The following is a 17,620-nucleotide window of genomic DNA, read 5'->3' on the forward strand; positions in this document are numbered from 1 at the left end:
AAAACTTCTAAATTTTGATCAAGTCCTAACTCATCCATTATTTTTAAGACTCATACTTTTAGAGTCATGTCTAAGAACTTTCCACCAATCCTAAATTCCCAAATTTTTATGTTTTCTTCTTAAAATTTTAGCTTTATCAGTTACATTTAAATTTACAAGCTATTCTGGGACCGTTTTTTTAATAAAGTGTGAAGTTTAGATCAAGGTTTTTGGGGTTTTTTTTTTTCTGGTGGTATCCTGTTATTCTAGCACCATATGCTAAAGACAATCTATCCTACACCAAATTGAGCAAGTTTGGCATCTTGCTCAAAAATCAATTGGCTATATTTCTATGGGATTATTTCTTGGTTCTCTATTTTGTTCCACTGTTCTGTGTTATCTTGAAATCATACATCTTGTGATTTCTACCACATCTTTTTCACCATGTTTTAGCCATCCTACTTCCTTTGCCTTTCCACAGAAATTTAGAATAATCTCATCCGTATCTGCAAAACTCCTGATGGAACTTTGATAAGAACTGCGTTTAATCTGTTGACTAATCTGGACAGAACTAGCTTGTCTATTATGTAGAGACTTCCAATCTATGGACACAGAGGATCTGTTTCAGACCATCTTTGATTTCCTTCCTCAGCTTGTAGTTTTCGCATAAAAGTTCTACATATACAAATAACCCTGAAGATTATATTTTTGTGCAATTTTAAATTGCTGGTATACAAAAATACAACTGATTTGTGTGTAATAAGCTTGTATCCTATGCTCTTGTTGAACTCATTTACCAGTTCAAGATTTTTCTGGAGATTATTTAGCATCTCCTATGTGGACTACTGTGTCATGTGAAAAAGGACAGCTTACTTCTTCCTTTCTGATCTGCATGCCTTTATTTCCTTTTCTTATCTTACTGACTTGGCTAGAAATTCCAATGCTATGTTGAATTAGAAGTAACAGCAAACATCCTTTCTTTATTTGGATCTTGAAATACTTGAAATCTTGAAAAATACTCAGTTTTCACCATTAAGTATATTAGCTGTAGGTTTTGGGTAAACACATCATTTTATCAAGTTGAAAGTCCCCCTCAACTGTTCACGTTCTGAGAGTTTCACGAGGGAGTGTCAACTGTGTCATGTTTTTTCGGGAGTCACTTAATATGAGCACATGGCTTTCTTCTAAGCCCCTAACAGGTCAATTACACTGCTGATTTTCAATATTGACCTAAACTTGCATCCATGGAGTAAATCCTACTTGGGCATGGTACATAATTCATTGTTTGTTTTCTCATTTTGTTTCTTTTTTCTGCCTTCTTGTAGGTTGAAATACTTGAACATTTTTTGGAATTTCTTTCTGATTTCTCTTGTTTTGGAGTTTCTTTTGCATAACTTTTCTTAGAGGCTGCTAAGTTTTCATTATCTTTTCACAGCTTATCAGTCTGCTGACCACCAACGTTCTACCAGTTCCTGGTGAGTGTTGAAGCTTTACTTCGTCCACACCCCTCTGCCCTCCCCACTGACAACATGACTGTCTTAAGTGTTTCCTCCAAACACACTGAGAACCACATCAGACAGCTGTGCTTCAACTTTCAAACCTAAGTCAGAGAAGGAATGTCTATTGAATTTACCAATTCATTTACTCTCTCCATTGTTTCTTCTTCCTTCCTGGTGTTCCTACAGCATTTCCCTTCTGTTGAACTTCCTCTATTATTTCAGGGTAGCTCTGCTGGTAACAAATCATGTGAATGATGTTTTCACTTGATAGAGAATTCTGATCTGATGGTTCTTTTCCTTCAGCACTTGAAAAACATACTACTTCCTTCTGGCCTCTGCAGTCTGTGATGAGAAATCAACTACAGACAAAGGGACATTTCTCTCTCCCATTGCTTTTTCATCTTTAGTTTCAGAAGTCTGACTATGAGGCAGCTTAGCAGATTTCTTTGAATTTATCCTGCCTGGGTTTCACCATATGTTTTGAATATATAGGTTTATGGCTTGCCAAACTTGGGAAATACCTAGCCAGTGTTTCTTCAAACATATTTTCAGCCCCACTGTCTCTCTCCTCTCTTCCTGATAAGGACAGGTCTCTTGGTAAAGGCACAGGTCCCAGGGGTTCAGTTTACTTTTTTCCAGTCTATTTTCTCTCTAATGTTCAGACTGGGTAATTTTCATTGTTTTATCATCAAGTTCATGGATTCCACAAGCTCACTATTGTACTCCCCAGTTCTAAAATTTCCATTTGTTTCTTCTTTACATGCCATATTTTCTTCCTGAGATTTTCTATTTTTCATTTGCTTCATGTGTTATTATCTCCTCACTGAAAATTTTATCACGACTGTTTTAAAATCTTGTCAAACAATTCTAATATCTGCATTGGTCCTGTGTGGCTGTTAGCTACCTTTTCTGATTCAAGTTGACATCTTCCCCCTCGGTGTGAGAAGCCTCAGGATGCTGGGTGTTGTTATCAGACATGAGACCTGATCTAAGTCTTCCAGCAGGCCTCTTCTGATACTGACCCAGCCAGCAAACAAGGGTATGGCCTTGTTTCTGCCAGGTGGATATAGAAAGTGGGGATGGAAGCAAGTGCGCCCCATTCCGCCTCCTCTGACCCAGGAGGAAGTCCCCCTGCCGATGCTGGGTGAAGCTCTCTTGGCCTCTATTCACACTGCTGAGCTGAGCCTAGGGCGCCTTGTCACTGTGCGATTCCAAGCTTCATCACCACAGGTGGCGGTAAAATTCCTGAACTTTTGCTAGGTTTCTTCTGAGGCAATTCCAACAGGAAAGAAGAGTGTGTTCTTTGTTACCGCACAACAGAGATGAGAACCCGGCTTCTCACCAGGCCTCTCTGATCCCACCCGGCACAGTGTGGTCCCCACAAGGCTTGTCAGGGGTCAGAGACTAGATTCCCTACCCAAGCTGGGACGCTCAGCGTGAGGTGGGGCCACAATGTTTTCTAAGCATGTCCTGTCTGGCAGGCTGTCCCTTTCCTGGTCTTCTGGTCAAAGGCCAGCTTTCTCGGGGCTTGCTGAGCCCTTTGGCATTGCTGGGTTGTGGCTGCTCAAGGCCCAAGGCTAGGATGTATGGGGCAAAAGGAAAACCCAGGGAACTTAGCCCTGAGTTAGTTCTCAGGTCCCCATACCCCTACAGTTTTCTTTCTTCTCTCCACTTTTCAGTCTCATGTTTGTTTTTTTGTTTGTTTATTTGTTTTGTATTTAATGTCCACTGTTTTTAGCTGTACTTAGTGGGAGCAACAGGAAAAGTATACATCTACTGTAAAGCCAGAGATCTTTTGACTCCCCAGTTGAACATGTGTAGGCCTTGTACAAAAAATAACAAAAAAGTAAGTACATTCAAGACAGTCAATTAGTTCTTTGTGTTTAGGTTTTAAAATTTGAAATTCACTAATTTATTAAAATTATCACTTTTTGCAGAGATCAGTCCTGGGTGTTCTTTGGAAGGAGTGATGCTAAAGCTGAAACTCCAGTACTTTGGCCACCTCATGCGAAGAGCTGACTCATTGGAAAAGACTCTGATGCTGGGAGGGATTGGGGGCAGGGGGAGAAGGGGACGACAGAGGATGAGATGGCTGGATGGCATCACTGACTCGATGGACGTGAGTTTGAGTGAACTCCGGGAGATGGTGATGGACAGGGAGGCCTGGCGTGCTGCAATTCATGAGGTCGCAAAGAGTCGGACGTGACTGAGCGACTGAACTGAACTGAACTAATATAGACAAAATTTAACTCTCAAATGTTTTTTAAAAAGGACACTTAATAAGATAACTTTTTATCTCCAAAATTCTCATTAAAATATATATATATCTTCCATTTTCCTTGCTTTTTTGTATACTCTATCTGTCAAAGCCAGCCACAAGGCCAATCCCCATTCAAGCAGAGGGCAGAGGCTTCACCTACCAACAGGACAATAAGAATCTGTGTTATCCATCACACCTTACTTCACTCACATGAGTTTGAGAGTCATACAAACCTAAGTCCCCACCAACTCCTCAAAGGGCTGGCTCTCTTCCATCATGAAGCTTCAGCTTGAATGTCACTTCCCGTAACAGCCTCCCTTGAAGACCACTAGCCACAGCACTGCATAACTCTCGCCATGCTTGTATTTACATCCTATTTATGATTTGCCCACTAAATATGTGTTTCCCCCACTACACAATCAACACAGTGAGGACTGGGACACAGTAAACTGGGGCCACTACTGTATTTGTACCGTATTTGTTAGGCCTGACATAAACACATCCTCAAATATCTGATGGGTGGATGAGCACTACATCTACCACTGACAGACTGTGTAACCCTGGTCAGGTTACTTAACCACCTTCTGAAGGCTTAACTCTGTATCTTTAAAGCAGGGATAATAATAGCACTACTTCATTAAGTCACTCACCAGTATTCCTCTCATCTGGATGGGCTGAGCATTGGAAATGCGGTAGTGAACAAAACAGACTTGGTTCCTACCTTCTCAGAATGCTTAAGAATTGAGTTGGAAGACAGATATTATACACACAATCTCATAACTTATTACAGAAGTTATAAATTGTGACGAGTGCTACAAAAGACATGTGCAAATATTATGAGACCAGCTATTAGCTAAACAGTTACAAAGATCATTCTGAGAGGCCAGCATCCAAATTGAGACTGAAGAATTCCTAAGAGTTAACCACAAGGAAAACAGAAAAGGGAGGAGATATTTCAAGGACAGGAATAGCATGGGAAAATGCCCAGATATTAAAAAACAAATACTACATCTGTAATACAGCAAACAATGGACAGAACAGTGGAAGGTAAGTCACTCCACTTAGGCTTAGAATCTAATCTTTTGTTTACAGTTTATCCTAAAATAAAAGGAAAGTCACTTAAAACTTTTTACGCAAATAAACAACAGTAGACTGGCTGCTATGTGAAAAATACACTAAAAAGTAAGACGACCATGAATGAGAAGCCAATTAGGCAGTTACTGAAACAGTCGAGGTAATAGATTATAACAGTTAAGATTAGAGGAGGATGAATGGATTGGGGTGGGCAGGGGGAAGAAGAGAGAGGTAACAAGGAGAGCCCCTTTCTGAGGCAGCAGGTAGGTGAAACAGAGGTCAGATTACCAAGATGAGAGAGCAGATATGGAGAAATCAGGACCTAATACTGAATGTATTGTTTTTGCAATGCCTTTGAATGTCAAAATACAAGGAGGCAGGGTGTACAGGTTTAGAGATGAAGAGAGAACTACAGAACGTGTATAAAACTGGGAGAAGTCTACACTGAAGTAAAGACAGGTTCTTTGACCCCATCATGCCTCTAAGTCCAATACCTTACCATTTTTAACTGCTCTTCTGCACAAGAGGGGGGGAAAGTGTATTACTGGTAGATACAGGTGGCTCAGACGGTAAAGCGTCTGCCTGCAATGCGGAAGACCTGGGTTCGATCCCTGGGTCCGGAAGATCCCCTGGAGAAGGAAATGGCAACCCACTCCAGCACTCTTGCCTGGAAAATCCCATGGACGGAGGAGCCTGATAGGCTACAGTCCATGGGGTCACAAAGAGTCAGACACGACTGAGCAACTTCACTATTACACTATTATAGGCAACACAGAATAAAACTGTCTCTCACAAAAAATTATTTTTGATGGAAAATGACGGAACAAATCTTTTTCATGAAATTTAGATCTGAAAAATTTGAGCTATAGAAATTAGAGACAGTTGAGACAAAAGTATAAAGAAAAACAATGGCAGAATCTGTGGTTGGCAGAATTTTACATACACACAAAAAAGATACTGATATTTAATTTAAAGTATTTGAACATAAATTCTTTAAGCAACTCATATGATCCCACTGAAGAGTATTTCAATAACTTTTTAATAGAAGCATTTAGAAACTATTTAACTGCCGTATACAAAAGTTGTCCAAGAAATCAAAGTGACTTAAAGGAATCTTAACCAGAAATTATATTCTTCACTTTAAAAACTAAAGGTCCCAGGTGGAAGAGGCAAAAATGAGCCTTCTGGGGTGCTGCAAATGTTCCCTATCTTGACCTGGTTTATGCTTATACAAAAATGTATATATAGGTAAAAATCCACAGAGCTGCACATTTACAACTAGCACACTGTATGAATTTACTGTATGTTTTACTCAATAAAAAACAACTCCCAGGCTAAAAAAAAATAGGAAGGTATATATAATTCTCTTTTCAGCAAGTACACATGTTAAATGACTAACTTCATAAAGCATCTCAGTTATTAAGATTTTCAACACAGAAATTTATCCCAGCCACCTCACAGTTCATGTTATGTTTTTTAAAGGAACAAACATATCAAAACCCTGTTTCACAAAGCTCAAGAAAAAATGTGACAATCTCTAAATATTTCAATCAAGCAAGTAAAATAGCAGAAAGCTTCTCTTTCCTTTCTTAAGAATGTCATCAGTAGAAATACTCTGGTAAACGTAAACTGGGAAGTTAATGCATTCCGAAGGTTCTACAAATTGCTTACACAAAGTGTGAAAATTGCAGTATTAACCTTCCTTCCACCTCAATGATAGTCTCCCTTAAGGATCACATAACCAGCTTGTTCAGCGTCTGAATCTTCAGTACAAATAAGCAGTCTTCTTCACTACTAACTTGTAAGATTCTCACCCCGGCCTGTCCCTGAGCCTTGAACCCCTTCCTCAACCCCATGAACCACCTGGTACTACTCTGGGCTTTGCCTGCTTTTGTTGGTCACCTCACCAAATAGTCAATGTACTGGTCATCTTTTTCCACTCATCAATTTCTACACAAATACACACATTTCAAATAATTACAAATATGAAAGAGGCTTTGGTCCTTCAAAGAGGTTTTAGCTCTTGTTTAGTCACTAAGTCGTATCCGACTCTGCGACCCAACGACTGTAGTCCGCCAGGCTCCTCTGTCCATGGGATTTCCCAGGCAAGAATACTGGAGTGGGTTCCCATTTCCTTCTCCAGGGAATCTTCCTGACCCAGGGATCAAACCTGTGTCTCCTGCATTGGCAGGTGGGTTCTTTACCATCTGAGCCACCAGAAAAGCTTCATGACAGGGCACATGACCACATTAAACAGAAGGTTTAATGAATAAAAGGTCCTACGGTTTTTTTAAACACATCCAAAAAAGTATAAATAGTTCCCTCCAAGAATCCAACCTCCCTATCCTATTGGTCAAGTACATCAATTTAATATGAACTCTCCTGCGCAACTGGTTTGCCCTTGCATGCCACATGCCTACTATACCCTACAAACAAAACAATACTCACAATTTCAAACTCAGTGGCGTTTTTAAACAGTTTTGGCCAAAGAAAAATACTGACTAAATAGTAAATGTCATGAACGTTAATAACATGCAAAAAAAAAAAAAAGGTTAAAAGCTATACTCTACATGTGGCATTTAATAATACAAAACGTAGCTGAAAAGCCGATAGAGTTTTTCATAGCCCTTCACTGTAAAAGTACCCTTACTCAATTCCGGAAGACAAACGACAAACTCAGCTGCTGAGTGACATCAACCAAAGGCAGCTCCGCAGTCCAGCCTCGGTAAACTGGCTAAAGGTTCGTCCACCCAGTCGAAGGCACGCTCACCAATTCTGGACCTGATGCTGGACTGGGGGCATTTCTAACCGGAAAACCACCAACGCTACTTAAAGACCTCTATTAAAAGAATGAGCTCGCATCAAGGATGAACTTCTTAACTGTCTAGTCGTCGTATGAGAAGAAGCAGCACTTGGGAACTCAGAGCGCCGTCGGTACTCCCGGGGGAAGGGGCTGACGGCGTCAGCTCGCAACCAAGGCACAGCAGGTGCGCGCAGCTGCCCGGTCCTGGGGAGGAAGGAAACGCGCCGGGGCCTCCGTGCGAGCACCCGGAAGGACGCGAGGCTGGACACGGCCCGCCGCTCCAGCCCAAGGTCGCGGCGCCCCTTGCGCGGTTCCACACCCCCAATGGTACTGGGGACCCCGGGCTCCGACACGCTCGAGGGTGGGAGGTTCCCGGAGGCGGCGAAGGACCCGCCTCCCCAGCCGCTCTGGGCGAGGGGCGCGCGTTCCAACTCCGTCCAGACCCAGCCGGGCTTGGGGTCGGAGAGAGGCACGGAATCAGGGCCCAGGTCCGGGTGCGCGGGGCCCCCCAGGACAACCCGGCCCAGCGAAGGCCGCCGCCGCACAGCCTGCGGCTGCGGTCCCGGGCTGAAGATGGCGGGCCAGCACTCACCTGTCACGCCGCCTCCGAGCCCACCGCTGCGCAGTGCCACCCCGGCAGTGAGCTGCCGCCCGTGTCTTCCCAGCCACGCGGGGCACGGGACGGACGCGGACGCACAGGACCCCGAGTCCCGCCTAGACGCGGCCCCAAGACCCGGCAGCCCAACGCCCCACACTTCCGGCGCCGGAAGTCCCCGCCCCGCCTCCGCCCCACGCCGGAAATCCCTCTCGCCATCCTCCACGCGCAGGCCCGACGGGAAGTCCCGCCTTCGCCCCGCGGCTGGCACCGCCGGAAGTCCAGTCCATCGCAGGAAGTCCCACCCGCTCCTCGCGGGGGCGGGGATCCTCTAGTGGGTCGCCGCGGCCTTCAAGTGGGTCGCGGCGGCGGCAAATACACAGCTGGGCCCCGGGACCACCCGACCCTCGCCCTGCGGTGTCGGCGCCCATCTGAAGTCCTCGCAGAGGACCGAAGGGCGGCGGGCGCCCGTGGCGCGGGGGCGCTGAGAACCTGCGGGTACTCACGGCGGCCGGGGCCCAAGGGCGTCCCGGGCGGGCGCAGGTCGGCGTCCATCTGGACCCGGGTCGGGTCTCTGGAGCCGCCGGCCCCAGTCGGAACCGCCTCGTGTGCCAGGAACCGCTTCCCGGGCGTCGCTTTCCGGGGAGGCGCGGGCGAGACGGCTGCGCTTGGATCCCGGCGGATCTGCGGAGGGTGACTCACCCCCTGCAGCCTCCGGTGTGAAGTGTGTGTTCGCCATTGGCTGCGGAGACGAAACAAAGGCAGCGTCTCGCCGCGAAAGGTGGGACCTGATGGCCTTCTTGTCCTTGTACAGGTTGGAAAAATTACAGGGTGCGCAGGCAGCCTCTGCTCTAGGAACAACCAGCTGGGCGTTTAAAGTCCTAAAGCAAAGACGAAATCAGACGCGTGGGAGCATTTTTTTTTTTTAATACAGATTAAAGCTCATCATTCGAATTGGAGAAGCATTAGTACGATTGTTTCACAAGAAACAAACTCGACGTATTTGGGGATTCGAATAGCCACAAAGTTTGTGCAATAAAACCCGAGGTTACTTCAATATTCAGTATAATAAAAGTTTATTGCTAGAATCAATTATATAAGGTGAACTTAGGGTTTCAAGTTTGGTGGTTGTAGCTACTATTCAACTAGCAATTTTGTTAGGGACGTAATATGCACAAGGCATTCTGCAGGGCGAGGGAGCAGGTAGAATGCCGAGTGAACCACAGTATCAGCTCCCAATTGATTCAGGTGCTAACATGTAGTTTTATTTTGCAGCACATCATCAACAGTTTGGGTGAAACTTAGGATGTTGTTATAATTGAGGTAATCTTTTCTCTGCTATATTTAGAATTCTGTAAAAGTCAACCATGACTGTAAAGAACTGTCACAAAAATAAGAGGGGAAAGGAATCAACACTTTGAGGGCTCACTGTGTGCCAGGCACATAACGTATTTGTTAACTTGTCTGATTGTCAAGCCAACCTAATAAAGTGCTGATCAAAACTGCAATGAGGTACCACCTCACACTGGTCCAAATGGCCATCATCAAAAAGTCCACTAATAGTAAATGCTGGAGAGGGTGTGGAGAAGAAGGAACCTACAGCCACTATGGAGAATAGTGTGGAGGTTCCCTGAAAAACTAAAAATACAACTACCATATGATCCAGCAATCCCACAACTGACCATATACCTGGACAAAGCTCTTAATTTCAAAAGATACATGTACCCCCAAATGTTCACAGCAGCACTATTCACAATAGCCAAGACATTAAGCAATCTGAATGTCCATCAACAAATGGAATGGGTAAGAGACGTGGTGTGTATACATACACACACACAATTGATAAAGATGTGTGTATACACATGCGTGCGTGTGCACAATGGCATACTACTCACTAAAAAACAACCTTTTGCAACATGAATAGGCTTCCCTTGTAGCTCAGTCAGTAAAGAATTTGCCTGCAGTGCAGGAGACCTGGGTTCGATCCCTGGGTTGGGAAGATCCCCTGGAGAAGGAAATGGCAACCCACTCCAGTATCCTTGCCTGGAAAATCTCATGGACAGAGGAGCCTGGTGGGCTGCAGTCCATGGGGTGGCAAAGAGTCAGGCACAACTGAGCGACTAACAGTTTTTGCAACATGAATGAACCTAGAGATTGTCGCAGTGCGAAGAAAGTCAGGGAAACACATATTTGTAGGTGGGATCTAAGTTCAGTTCAGTCACTGTGTCCTACTCTGTGACCCCATGGACTGCAACATGCCAGGCTTCCCTGTTCATCACCAACTCCCTGAGGTTGCTCAAACTCATGTCCATCCTCATGTCCATGGAGTCAGCAATGCCATCCAACTATCTACAGTATGATACAAATGAACTTTAATTTACAGAACAGAAATAGACTCATACAAAAAACAAACTTAGGCCTACCAAAGAGGAAAGGTGGGATGGAAAAATTATATTGGGATTAACATATACACTACTATATATAAACAGAATCCAAGGATTTACTGTGTACCACAGGGAACTAACTTTATTCAACATCTTGTAATAACCTATACTGTTAAAGAATAATGTGTAAACTATCATTTTGCTGTACACCAGAAACTAACATAAATCGACTGAAGTACAAATTATTCTGAATTGAACTTAAAACATGCGAGCATGCTAAGTCGCTTCAGTTGTGTCCAACTCTGTGCGACCCCATGGACTGTAGCCTGCCAGGCTCCTCTGTCCACGGGATTTTCCAGGCAAAAATACTGGAGAAGGTTGCCAGGGCCTCCCTCCAGGCGATCCTCTCAACCCAGGGATTGAACCTGTGTCTCACATCACCTGCATTGGCAGGTGAGTTCTTTACCACTAGCGCCACCTGGGAAGTCCAATTAAGCGTGAGGATATTATAATTAGCTGTCAAAACTCAAAAAGCTAGTATGCAATGGAGCAAAGATTGGATTAAAATCCAGGTCCACATCAAAGCCCACGTTTTCCACAGTGCTTTCCTTTGATAGGGTTGCTGTAACAAAATGCCACAAATCAGGCTTAAACAACAGAAATGTATTGTCTCGGGTCTGGAGGCTTGAGGTTCAGGATCAAGGTGCCAGTCGGTGCTGGTTCCTGCTGAGACCTGTGACAGGGAATCTGTGCCATGTCTCTCTCGCGTGCGCGCCTTCTGGTGGTTTGCCAGCAACTCCCGACTGGCAGAGGTCGTTTTCTAACTCCTTTCCTTCACAAATAGTGACAAACCTGTCTAGTTACTTTGAAGTCGCCACACTACCCGGCGGGGACAGCTCACGCTCACCAACAGGTCTGTTTAGCTCACAGAACCGCTTCACACAAGCGCCTCCCCGCGCCTCAGACCCCGAGCGCGCGGAGACGCCTGACGTCAACGCGCCGCGAGCACAAAGCCTCGGGCGCGTCGATTGGCTAGAGCGGCCAGGGCCGAGGGCAAGACGTAAGCGGACGTTCACTCGGACCCTAGTCAGCGAGTGCCCTCCGTCAGGCCGTTCCGCCATCGAGGAGCGTCACCTCAGCTGTGTACTGAAGGCACCGAGAGCACCCGCGCGGCGGCCTGGGGAAGGTTCCGCACCCCAGAGCCGTGGGAGGAGACGCCTGGAGATCTGGAGTGGCACCACCGCGCGACCGTGACGTAGGTCGCGGGCCGGCGCACCATTGGCCGGCGGCAATGTGGCGCGCCCTGGCCCCGGCGCGGGCAATTGGCCGCGCGGCCTCGGGGGGCGGCGCTCGGATCGGAGGCGGGGCCCGTGCCTTGGGGCGGAGTCTGAAGGATACTCCCCCGGCGGTGCAGCCTACAGTGGACGGCTCGTGTCTCAGGTACGGAGGAGAGAGTCTGTGAGGTGTCGGGAGGCGGGCGGGGGTCCGGGCTCTGCGCGCTGAGGGGCGGGCCGAGCGCTTCCGGATCTCATCCCGTAGTCTAACCCAACCGTGTGGGGAAGTAGCCGGAGGCCCGGGGTCCCCGGCGCGTGGGTAGCGCGGGTGGCTGTAAGCGCGGCCCGGGGCCCGGCGCTGGGGAGGCAGTGGGGGCGTCCTCCGACTTTGGGACCCACGCCCCCAGGTTCCCGGGGCGGCGCGGAGGCTGGGCGGCGATGCCGGAGGTGAGCACGGACGACCTGGACGAGCGGCAGGTGCAGCTCATGGCGGAGATGTGCATCCTCGTCGACGAGAACGACCGGAGGATCGGGGCAGAGACCAAGAAGAACTGCCACCTGAACGAGAACATCGAGAGAGGTGCCCGCGAGGGCGGCGGGCGGCGGGCCGGGGTCCTCGGGCGCAGGGAGGGCGGGAATACCACGTCGCCCCCTCCGGCCGCCCGAGCCCTTGCGAGCCCCAGACAGAGACTCAGGGCATCGCATCTCTCTCGCCGTCAGGGCTGTTGCACCGAGCTTTCAGTGTCTTCTTGTTCAACACCGAGAACAAGCTGCTGCTGCAGCAGAGGTCTGACGCTAAGATTACCTTCCCAGGCAAGTGCTCACCCTTTGTGTGTTGTTGGCAGGTGTACGTGCTTTGATTTGATTTGTCACGTGTCTCGGCTATCTCTGGTAGCCGAGATCAGAAAATTCTAGTCAGTTGCTGAGTTTTATTTTCTTCACACGAGAAGCTTGTACGGTGGATGCAACCTAATAAAGCAGCAGTAAAGGATAAGAGCTGCTGGGTATGTATAGATGTGTCTGTGATCATTTGTGTCTTATACACAAGACCGTTTAACCGTTTGGGTTAAGAAAGCATTCATAAAAATGTACATCTGCCTGTGTCTCACAAAATGGTCGCTGGTAGCCCGTTATAACAGATTTTAAATTCTCCAGAATCATTTTATTTTTGTTACTTTTTAAATTTAGTTTTCTTAATCTTCCTATTTTTCAGAAAAAGTTTATCTCTGTATATTTATAAACATTAACATGTTCCAGGGTGTTTTACTAATACTTGCTGTAGTCACCCATTAAGCAACCCAAGTGAGCTGGAAGAAAATGATGCTATTGGAGTAAGAAGAGCAGCACAGAGGCGGTTAAAGGCCGAACTCGGAATTCCCATGGAAGAGGTAACCCACCATACCAGCTGAAATGTATTTAGAATACATTAAAACAATTTTAGTAAAACTTTAAATTCAAGTGTAGCTCTCTGCTTTGTATCACTTGGTTATTTTCAGGCCCCAAAAAAGCCCATTAAATAAGTTAAATTTTGACTTCATAATACTTGTAGATATTTAACTCTACCACAATGGGTTGATCTATTAACCGGTATGTAGACTGTTTTATAATTGACCAAAGATGAATATTTTCTTGTAAACTACAGACCGGATTGGGTGAATTGAAATTATCCTCTTGTTCCTGGAATTGTCCCCTTTCAATAAGACCTGAATAAATAAAAGTATCTCTCTTATCTAGTTAAAATGGGAATTTTTTTTCCTGCTATAAATTAAGATGCGAGGGGGAATGTCACACTTCTAGTTTGCGTGACTCTCCTATTTTCTTTAATACACATTTTTCAATAAATCTTCTATTTTTGGTCCTTTGGGAAAAATTTCAGACTTGAAACTATTTAATACTATTTCAAGTATACATGTTTTCCTGGGTTGGGAAGATCCCCTGGAGAAGGGATAGGCTACACACTCCAGTATTCTTGGGCTTCCCTGGTCGCTCAGCTCTTAAAGAATCTGCTTGCAATGAGGGAGACCTGGGTTCAATCTCTGGGTTGAGAAGATCCCTTGGAGAAGGGAACAGCTAACCACTCCAGTATTCTGATCTGGAGAATTCAGTGGATTGTATAGTAGTCCATGGGGTCGCAAAGAGTTGGACAGGACTGAGAGACTTTCACTTTCACAGTATATATACTTTATGTATTCCGTGTAGTAATAGGAAATTGATGTTTCAAAAATTATCATTCTAAAACTAGTTCTGTGTTCAAGGTATTACTGAAATGTAGTAGGTTGATTTAGATTATTTTTTTGTTGATGTTTTGGAGGTTTTTCTTTTTTTTTTACCCTAGGTTCCTCCAGAGGAAATTAATTATCTAACACGAATTCACTACAAGGCTCAATCTGATAGTATCTGGGGAGAACATGAAATTGACTACATTTTGTTGGTAAAGAAGAATGTGACCTTGAATCCAGACCCCAATGAGATTAAAAGCTATTGCTACGTAACAAAGGAAGAATTAGAAGAACTTATAGGAAAGGCGGCCCATGGTGAAATTAAGATAACCCCATGGTTTCAAATTATTGCAGATACTTTTCTCTTTAAGTGGTGGGATAACTTAAATCGTTTGAATCTGTTTGTTGACCATGAGAAAATACACAGGATGTAAAAGTGGAGATGAATGGTTACTAAAGTACTGAAGAATTTCTATAGTCAGTAAACTTAAAATGAACTTTAAAAAAATCTGGTTCCCCACTGGAACTATCCTTGGAAATACTGATACTTTACAACCAGAATTTGTATAGAAAAGAATTCTTGATTTTATGTCATACACCCCATATATATGTGCAATTTGTAAAAAAAAATTTGAGAGATTATACAAAGAGCAAAATAAACTTAACCTGTCTAAACAGATGGTTATGACACATTTAAACAAACACGTGGTGTTCATTTTTTATATATTGTGATAAACATTTTCAGAAGACTTGTATACACTTTACTCTCTTCCAGGTGCTTGACATATCTTTTAACTTTTATCATGGTCCAGAAAAATGTGCAATGGAAGCTATTTGCTTATCTACTTCAAAACATTGCAGTTTAACTTTCCATGTTAAGAGATAAAATATAGTAGAGCAGTTCAAGGAATTAAATGACATGATTTTTGTCATTGAAAGTTAATTTTGTGGTTTAATCATTCTGGAAGTATTTTTGATACTTAAAAGTCTAACATTGATTTTGGTAGGGACTTTGGCTAGGTGAAGTTATTTAAATAGTCCATGCCAATTAGTAAAGTCTGGTTTTCAGAATTACTAGGAACACAGACTATTTGTAAAATGGAACTTGGGTCAGTTGAGTCATACTCAACAACAGGCTCTTTTAACTGGCACTGCAGTTTAGGCTGGATAATTCTTTTTGAAGGTTCATCCTTTGCCTTGTATGGCAGCATCCTTAGGTTCTACCCAAAAAATGCCTTTAGCACCCCTCCCCCCATGGCAGCCCCAGTGACACCATATGCTCAATGTCTTCTGGAGGACTTGTCTGCAGTCAGGCCATGTCGTAGGAAAATTAACAAAAACAGGTTAATATTCATGTTAAATAGATTTGGGTTATGGAATATGTATGATTATTTGAACTGTACCTTGACTAATAGTACTTTTTTAAACTCTTGCCATGGATTTTTCACATTTGAGACCTTAAGACTGCTTTATTATCCTTGAATGCTATTAATTTCAGGCAAAACTGGCAAATGTTAACTTTACCTAACAATAAAAATAAAGATAAATTACCACATTTTGATACTGTTTATTTGTTACAACTTCAATACAGTAATAGGTGAAAAGTCCTGTGGTAGCTTAAGCATGGTAAATGCATTCACAATGCGTTTATATTATTTCTAGTTCTTTAGCTTACAAAAAACTTGGTAACTACAATGGCTACTGCTTGCTGTGTGGGCAGTGGTATCTTATATTTAGATTCTGGACAAAGCACTGACAACAGGTACAGAACAAGGTACCATCTATTAAACTTTATTGATATTCCTATTTTGTTCATGCATTGTTTTTTCTGTCTCCATCTTCCTGTATCTTCTTCAACAGCTTTAAAGCAGCTGTTTTATAGTCTTTGTCTAGTAAGTCTGCCATCTGGTCTTCCTGAAGGATGGTTTCCTAGTTTTTTTCCTTTAATGGACCACATTTTCCACACTATTTTCGTACGGGAATTCTTAGTTGTGGGTATCTGTGCCTTCTGAGGTCTTCAGGTCTCAGTTCTTTTTCCAAATGTGTTTCTTTTTTGTCAACATGTTGACTTACTAAATTCCTGAGCGGGCAGTGCTTTTTGAAGTCATAATTCTTAAATCTCTAGCTCTCAAAAGGGTAAAAAAGGAAAAAATGCAGGGGAAAAAGAAATAAGCACTGGCCCTTCAAATTCCGCTGGCAGGTATCCATCTGTTTACAGGTATCCATCAGAAGCAGCAACTGCCAATCAAAAATCCCAGTATTTGGAGGACAAGGCCCTTTAAGGGCTCAATCTGATGCCAACAGGCAGCTCCAGAAACACTGGCACAGTGACCAACTTGGGGTTGGGAGTGGGAAGACAGGCTGATGCTGAGCTACAGGGGCTAAAACTGACCCAAACTGGTTTACCACCAAGGCCTCCCCGCCACGGGAAGAGGCCAGCCTTTAAACTCCTTGAGTCCCAAAGAGTCAGCAGAGTTTCTGCCAGAGGAAAATTCTGAGATGGGAATATCAGACCGCCTGACCTGCCTTGAGAAATCTGTATGTAGGTCAGGAAGCAACATTTGGGACATGGAACAACAGACTGGTTGCAAATAGGTAAAGGAGTATGTCATGGCTGTATATTGTCACCCTGCTTATTTAACTTATATGCAGGGTACATCTTGAGAAACATGGCTGGAAGAAGCACAAGCTGGATTCAAGATTGCTGGGATGGTGTTGGAGAAGACTCTTGAGAGTCCCTTAAAAAAAAAAAAAAAAAGACTGCTGGGAGAAATATCAATAACAGATATGCAGATGACACCACCCTTGTGGAAGAAAGTGAAGAAGAACTAAAGAGTCTCTTGATGAAGGTGAAAGAGGAAAGTGAAAAAGTTGACTTAAAACTCAACATTCAGAAAACTTAAGATCATGGCATCTGGTCCCATCACTTCATGGCAAATAGATGGGGAAAACAGTGGCTAACTATTTTGGGGGGCTCCAAAAGCACTGCAGATGGTGACTGCAGCCATGAAATTAAGATGCTTACTCCTTGGAAGGAAAGTTATGACCAACCTAGACAGCATATTAAAAAGTTGAGACATTACTTTGTCAACACAGGCCTGTCTAGTCAAGGCTATGGTTTTTCCAGTGGTCGTGTATGGACGTGAGAGTTGGACTATAAAGAAAGCTGAGCGCAGAAGAATTGATGCTTTTGAACTGTGGTGTTGGAGAAGACTCTTGAGAATCCCTTGGACTGCAAGGAGATCCAACCAGTCCATCCTAAAGGAAATCAGTCCTGGGTATTCATTAGAAGGACTGATGTTGAAGCTGAAACTCCAATACTTTGGCCACTTGATGCGAAGAACTGACTCATCTGAAAAGACCCCCATGCTGGGAAGACTGAGGGCAGGAGGAGAGGGGGACGACAAAGGATGAGAAGGTTGGATGGCATCACCGACACAATGGACACGGGTTTGGGTGAACTCTGGGAGCTGGTGATGGAGGCCTGGCATGCTGCAGTTCATGGGTCGCAGAGTTGGACACGACTGAGAGAC

At 44.4% G+C, this 17,620-nt stretch overlaps 2 protein-coding genes across 7 annotated transcripts in view; one reads left to right on the forward strand and one right to left on the reverse strand.

Moving 5' to 3' along the window:
• WDR37 (WD repeat domain 37) overlaps nucleotides 1-10,853 on the reverse strand; it is a 36,657-nt gene extending 25,804 nt beyond the window's left edge. For 4 of the 6 annotated variants that reach the window (XM_070801121.1, XM_070801120.1, XM_070801119.1 and 1 more), the window contains exon 1: nucleotides 8,208-8,385. The gene's annotated coding sequence lies outside the window, so the exon portion shown is untranslated. Of the gene's footprint in view, nucleotides 1-8,207; nucleotides 8,387-8,716 lie in introns of those variants that run through there. The other 2 variants (XM_019973325.2, XM_019973323.2) reach the window with 2 other exon arrangements.
• An 844-nt stretch (nucleotides 10,854-11,697) lies between these two features.
• On the forward strand, nucleotides 11,698-15,642 carry IDI1 (isopentenyl-diphosphate delta isomerase 1). Its single transcript, XM_019973326.2, has 5 exons — nucleotides 11,698-12,034; nucleotides 12,276-12,448; nucleotides 12,589-12,681; nucleotides 13,126-13,256; nucleotides 14,204-15,642. The coding sequence occupies exons 1-5, from the start codon at nucleotides 11,886-11,888 to the stop codon at nucleotides 14,519-14,521; spliced, it is 864 nt and encodes a 287-aa protein (XP_019828885.2). The 5' UTR covers nucleotides 11,698-11,885; the 3' UTR covers nucleotides 14,522-15,642.
• Nucleotides 15,643-17,620: the final 1,978 nt, after the last annotated feature.

Source organism: Bos indicus, chromosome 13 (assembly GCF_029378745.1).
Source record: "Bos indicus isolate NIAB-ARS_2022 breed Sahiwal x Tharparkar chromosome 13, NIAB-ARS_B.indTharparkar_mat_pri_1.0, whole genome shotgun sequence".
In the NCBI taxonomy this organism is placed as follows: Eukaryota; Metazoa; Chordata; class Mammalia; order Artiodactyla; family Bovidae; genus Bos; species Bos indicus.